The sequence below is a fragment of the Suricata suricatta genome, chromosome 3 (assembly GCF_006229205.1).
Source record: "Suricata suricatta isolate VVHF042 chromosome 3, meerkat_22Aug2017_6uvM2_HiC, whole genome shotgun sequence".
NCBI classification, from domain to species: domain Eukaryota; kingdom Metazoa; phylum Chordata; class Mammalia; order Carnivora; family Herpestidae; genus Suricata; species Suricata suricatta.
Window position 1 is genome coordinate 879,964 of NC_043702.1, and position 6,563 is coordinate 886,526.

Genomic DNA, 6,563 nt, shown 5'->3' on the forward strand with positions numbered 1-6,563 from the left:
GGGCGCGGTGGGGCCGGAGCCGCCGGCCTCCCGCTGAGCCGGCACCTCTGGGAGCGCCGACGCGGGGCCTCCCTGGGCTGCGGGGGCACCAGACCCGCAGCCCTTTCTCCCCCGAAACCCTTGTCAATAAACCATTCCTGAGACCCACCTGTCTCCCCGGCCTGACAGAGGCTTCCGGAAGGGCAGGCAAGGGGGAGAGCGGTACGCAAGGGAGGCTGGCCTGAGTACCCCGCCCTCCTCTTCACAAAATTAGAATCAGAGGGAAGACCAGACCGAGGAGGGAAGGCAGGCGGCCCGGGGTGAGTCACCCAGGTCCTGAGGCAATCCTGGGGTAGAAACTTCCGCCGACGGGGCCTGGCCGCTCCAGCGCACCCCGGAACCCACAGCCCGGGGAGGCCCGAGCAGCCCCCGCACCCTGAGTGAGGCCTGCCGGGCGTGGGGAGGAAGGCAGCCTGAGCCTGAGCCTGCAGGGGGCTGGACACGGGTCCCCGACCCCACCAGCCGCTGCACCCGGCCTTCCGGGTAGCACGGCCCTGCGTCCTGGAGACCAGGCAGACCCTTGCCGGTCACCGGCATGAAGACCCCTGAACCCGGGCCTCTCCCCACCCCCCAGGCTGGGAGAGCCTCAGCCAGTTCCTCTGCCAAAGACCAGAGCTAATCTGGAAACTTCCACCCCAGAAGGGGAAAGGCCCCCTCAGCTGGGGTCCTGGAGGCAGGGCGGGCAGGGCCCCAGCCCAAGGTGCCACCCTGACCTCTGGCTGAGAAGCGCGGGAGGCAGAGAACGAGGAGGCCCCGCGTGAGCTTTCCCTCACGTGGAGACGAAAGGGGAGCCCCCACCCCACTGCCTGCAGCTGCCTCTTCGCCCCTTTTTTGTCCGCTCTCCCCCCGGCCTGGCAGTGGGGCTGCTCTGTCTGGGCCCCAGCCCCCTCTCCCCTCCGCTGCGTGGCCGCTCTGGGAGGGGTGAGCAGGCCCAGGTCTCTGAGGCCAGCCCTGCGTGCCTTCTGGAAGGCCTGACAGGGCTACATGGAAGCTTCCAGAAGGAGGACCATGAGCACACAGGGGTGGGGCCGGGATGGGGGGCCATCCAGCTCTCTCTGAAGGGAGCCTTTGTGGTCAGGGGGCCGTAGCCCAGGAAGGAGGAGAGGGTCCGGGGGTGGGGGGGGCAAGGCCAGAGGCTGGCTGGCACGTCTGCCCCATGGGACGTGGCCTCTGCACAGATCCCTCCAGGAAAGAAGCCTCTGGTGCTCGTGTAGGAATTTTATTCTTTTTAAGTAGGCTCCATGCCCAGCAAGGGCCCAGGGCGGGGCTTGAACTCACAACCCTGAGATCAAGACCTGAGATGAGATCAAGAGTCACATGCTCAAGCGACTGAGCCGCCATGTAGCAACGACCACCGGCGAGTTCCTACAGGACAGGAAAACCTGTGGACGTTGCAATAAATAATATCAGCAAATAATTAGCATTCTCTGAGGAGTTTAGGATCTTTGTTTTGGAAAACTTCAACATCGTAAAGCAAAACCCCCATGCTTGGAACCATAACTTAAATTTAAGGAACAGTGCGTTTGATGGAAAGAACACAATTTTCATGGTTTTCATATGAAGCTTCGATGAACTGATTACTAACATGGAAGGCAACTTAGAAACTGCTCCAAAAAGTTTGTGACGAGTTTAGCACGAAGAATGCAAGAACGGTTCTGTGATGTCATTCCCCTTGTGAATCAATCTAGGAACAAAATCACGATTATGTCCGCCGACACTTCAAGGTCCTCTGAGAAAATGTAACGTCTGTTCCCTGTTCAGAGAGAGGCGAACACGTTAGGAAGCGTGTCCGCGCGCACGAGGGCACAGGGCACCCACAACTCGGCGCCCCGCCCGGTGGGGACGGACCGCGTTCCGGCGGAGGAAGACAGGAGTCCCAGACGGCACAGAGACGGTGGGACCCGACAGGAGGGAACGATGAGGGACCGGTCCCCAGTGTGCCGGTGAGACTGGAAGGAAACAGACACCGCAAAACCCAGCACAGGCACTGAGAGACTCAGGGCGGAGTGTGACATCGAGTAACATCAACGAGCACCGGGCGTCTGGGGCTCGGGCGGTTCAGCTCAGGTCATGATCTCACCATCTGCGGGATCGAGCCCCGCGTTGGGTTCGGTCCTGACAGCTCAGAGCCTGGAGCTGCTTCAGATTCTGTCTCCTTCTCTCTCTGCCCCTTCCCTGCTCATTCTCTCTCTCTCTCTCAAAACTAAATAAACATGTAAAAATTGTTAAAAAAAAAAAAAAGGGCATCCAACAGGCTTCACACAGCAATGAGAAGACAGATCAGTAAGAGCAGAGCTATAAATCGCCGAGAAAGAAATCTAACAAGGAATGCGTAAACCCTGGTCTCGATGAAAAGTGTTTGAAGTCCTCAAAAGACTAGAAAACATGAAAAGTCATTCCTTGCTCTTAGAAATGATATCCCGACATCCAAAAGATGCCACTTCCCCCGAAGTAAGTGTATACGTGTTAATAATATAGTAATAATACAGCCATTAGCATAGACATCACATAGTATAGAATTGTAAGATAGTAATAAACACAATAAATAATAAAACCGAAGGGTTTTAATGCCAGACGCCAGATTCCAAGGCCAGTATGAAAACAGCGGGCGAGAGAGGATGGGAGCCCAGGGAGGCGGCCCTGCGGCGAGTGGACAGAGGTGACTGTCCACAACCAGGCCCAAGTACAAAGGACACTCCGTATCCGACAGGCGTGGCCCTGGCATCACCGGGTGAAGGCAGACGTCGTGGTAAGTGGTGCCCGGCCGTGCGGGGGAGGGTGACTCCATGCCTCACATCAGAGCGAACTCCCAGAAGGAGTCAAAACGCGAAAGCGCGGCTGAAGTTCTTTCTACACTTGGGAGCGGGGAGAACTTTCTAACCATGACGAAAATCCAAAAGCATCGATACCTATAACAAACGGCAAACTAGGAAAAAGAGTTGGCAACCTTTGTCACAAAGGGAAAGACTAATGTACAAAGAACTCTTTAAAAAATAGTTTTAGGCCTGTCTGGGTGGCTCAGGCGGTTACGCTCAGGCCATGATCTTGCAGTTCGTGGGTTCGAGCCTCAGGGCTGACAGCTCAGAGCCTGGAGCTGCTTCGGATTCCGTGTCTCCCTCTCCCTCTGCCCCTCCCCTGCTTGCACTATGTCTCTGTGTCTCTCTAAAAATAAATAAACATTAAAAAAATTTTTTTAGTATTTTCAAAAACAGAAAGAAAAGCAAACACAAACAGATGGCACACAGAGATGGACATCGGTGCGCAGGCTCCGCTCAGGATGGAGGACCGCAGACCGCGTCTGGCCCCGTGTTTTCCCCACAGCGGTCAACAAAACCAAACGAAAAAGCCACCCACAGCTTCTCCGCACGAAGTTAGGCCTCCGGGAGCTCAGCTCGCAGAGCAGGCTTTGCAGGGGGAGGCAGGAGCCATGGAGCCAGCAGGCCGGGGGGCCCCCCACCCACCCAAGACACAGCCCCCCAGTCCAGACAAAACCCTGCCCCCAGCCGGGTCATGACCCACCCCTGACGCATCACCCGCCCAGGGAACCGGTCTGGGCTGTTGACGGAAGGGACAGGCTGCCTCTCTCTAGTGCGGACCAGTCCCCACCAGCTGGAGGGAGGCCCAGCCGGCTCCTGAGTGTCCGTCACATCCTTCAAGGGGATAGACCACAGCCCAGGTGGCCCTCCGCACCTCCTGGCCTGAACTGGGCTCACCATCCAGGTCCCGACCCCCAGGGCGGGCACTCTCTCCCACTGACCCCACAGGGCTGGGACTTTCACACAGGCCCCCAGGCTCCTGCCGCCACCCCAGGCCCTGGGTGCAGCTGGGCTGGACCCGCAGGGCATGGGGGGCCACCCTGGCTCTGCCAAGGGGACAGCCAGGCACCCAGCTCTTGCATGGGGCACCGTAGTACCCGAGGGTCACACCTGGAGGGCCTCCCGTGGAGGCAGCACACAGGAGAGGCCCAGGCCTGGGGCTCCCTTCCTGGCCCCCCCCCACCTCCTCACGCAGGCTGGCCACCTGCCAGGAGGAACGGCCCGTGCCCGGGGACCGTGGTCCAGGTTGTCACCTTCTGCACAGGTACACGCAGCCACGAGGGCGAGGACTGCCTGGTGCGCTGGCCTTTCCCAAACCGACCCAACCTGGTCAGTGGCCCCGCTTAGCGTCCTCCGAGGGAAGGACCAGCCGGGTCAGGACGAGGGCTGCCTCTGGGGGGCTGGCGCTCGGGGGCCTGGCCTGTGGGGAGAAGCCCCAGCCCGTCCTGCTCCTGGAGGCTGTTAGGGGGAGCGGAGTGGGGTCCTGGGGCACGTGTGCGGGGAGAGCGGCGGGGGAGGCTGGGCTCTGGGAAAACGGGCCACGTCCACCCTTGTGCAGTGGCTGATGGGCCAGCCGGACGGGCGCATGGCACTGACTCTCCATGCAGCCGACCCTGGGGCGGGCTCTGCAGGGGCCTTCGGCGCTGCCGGAGGGCACTGCTCACGGCCGAAACAACCCGGGTTCTCAGAGGGACAGAGCCAGGGGAGCCTACTCACCTGTCATACCAGCCAGGCAGGTGGCAAGGGCATCACCACTCCCGGGGGTTGGTTCATCCCGGGCACCAAGCCTGGAGCCTCGTATCTGCCTCACCTGAGCAGACTGTCCTTCCTAGCAGGGCCCACACCTGTCCAGTGTCAGTGCCTGAAAGTGTAACCTTTTCTAGGCCCAGTGGATAGACTGTGATCTAGCTAAAGGAGTGAATCCCGAATGGTAGAACGGTGGATGAGTGGAGAGAGATTTGGAGAGCAAGTGCCTTCTGGGCCGGGGCCAGCATCCGGGACGGTGACAAGAGCGCTCAGGTGCAGCTCAGCTGCCTGCGGGCACCTCCGGCTCTGCGAGCTGCGGGCTGGGGGCTCTGCTCAGGGCCTGCTCTGCAGGGTGCAGGGACGGGACCAGGGCTCCTTGGAGACGTGGCTGATTCTGGGACAGGGACAGGACATGCCCGAGTGAGGCCCGAGCGCCCGGCAGCACCAGGAAGTTAGAGAGGCTCCCAAACACCCACACGGACGGGATCATGTCAAAGGGATAGAGAAGCCGACACAAAGCCCCCGATCGCCAAGACCATCTGAGCAAAAACTCATAACGATATCGAATTGCTGACCCAGACTATAAAACAAGCCCCTGTGAACCCACGCCACTGCGCACAGATCGCCGAGCGGATAAGTCGGGGGTAGAAGAAGCCAACGCCTGTGTGGGAGAGTCCCGGGCACTGTGTGCCGTTCTGCAGACACCCTGCCCGGGAGGGCCTCCTACAGCCTCACTGCCACAGGGTGGGCTGCTCAGAACGACTTCCTTCCAAAGGCGGCAGGAGGGAGGTAGAGAAGCCTGACGGACACCACCTGGAGCAGGGGGGCCAAGGGCGACAGTAAGCAGCTCGGTAGGGCGTGAGGACAATGGCCTTGCCCTCTTGGTCGTCCTCCCCAAACCCACAATCCCAGTCTGAAAGGGGAAAATGTCAGATAAATTCTAACAGAGGGACAGCCCACAAAGTGCCTGGCCAGTCAGAGACCAGGGAAGCCGGGGAGGCTGTCCAGCCAAGAGGACCCAGGGAGTCGTGACAGCGAAACCCCGGACTGTCCCTGGCACGGCAAAGAAAGCACTAGATAAAAGCCACGTCCTGGGGCCTGGGGGGCTCAGTCGGTCGGGCGTCTGGCTCTGGATTTCGGCTCCTGGCACGATCTCATGGTTTAGGGATCGAGTTCCGTGTAGGGCTCTGCGCTGGCAGCACGGAGCCTGCTTGGGATTCTCCTTCTCTCCCTCCCTCCCTCTCTCTGCCTCTGCCCTTCCCCTGCTCATGCTTTCTCTCTCTCACTCAAATAAAAAATCAATAAACAAACAAACAAACTTAAAACTAAGAAAAACACATACAAACGAAAATACACATTAGAAAACCCTAAACGCGGTGACTGAACCTAACCGACACGCGTTCGGGGACTGTAACACACGGACTGGACTGCGGGAGGTGTGGGCCCGGCGGCTGTGGCTGCGGAGTGTGCGGGAGGTGCCTGCCCTTCTCAATCTCTCTATAAGTCTAAAACAAATTCTACAGGGAACAGAAAGACAAATAAAGCCCAGAGAGAACAAACTATGTTTTCTGGGGCAGGACTAAGCCCTATTATAATCAATACCTGTAGACAATGTAAGTGGCTCAAACACACCCACTGAACGGTCGCGGCAGAGCGGACATAAAAGCATGGCTCTCGCCCATACTGGCCTTGAGGAACTCAGATCGACCACACCGCACGGGCGGGCGGCGGACAGGAGGGGCCGGGGAGACCCCGGGCCGGCGGCTCTGGGGGAGGAGACCCACTCCAGGGCCACAGAGCCGGCTTAGTGCGTGCACCAGGCCGCGAGTGGCGCGGGCGTCGTGCCCCCGCGGGAGGACGCGGGCAGATCCTGGCCACCCGTTCCCGACCCGCCGGGCTCCAGAGAACCCGCGCGGCGGGACCTGCCCTCGCGCCCTCGTGCGTGGCGTGTGCCCACGCGTC

General features: G+C 59.9%; 1 protein-coding gene across 1 annotated transcript in view; it reads left to right on the forward strand.

Moving 5' to 3' along the window:
• Positions 1-4,202, forward strand: part of LOC115288688 (aquaporin-12-like) — a 6,706-nt gene extending 2,504 nt beyond the window's left edge. The window contains exon 4 of the mRNA XM_029936156.1: positions 4,067-4,202. Within this exon, the coding sequence (XP_029792016.1) occupies positions 4,067-4,202 (136 nt within the window). The remainder of the gene's footprint in view (positions 1-4,066) is intronic.
• The last annotated feature ends 2,361 nt before the right edge of the window (positions 4,203-6,563 follow it).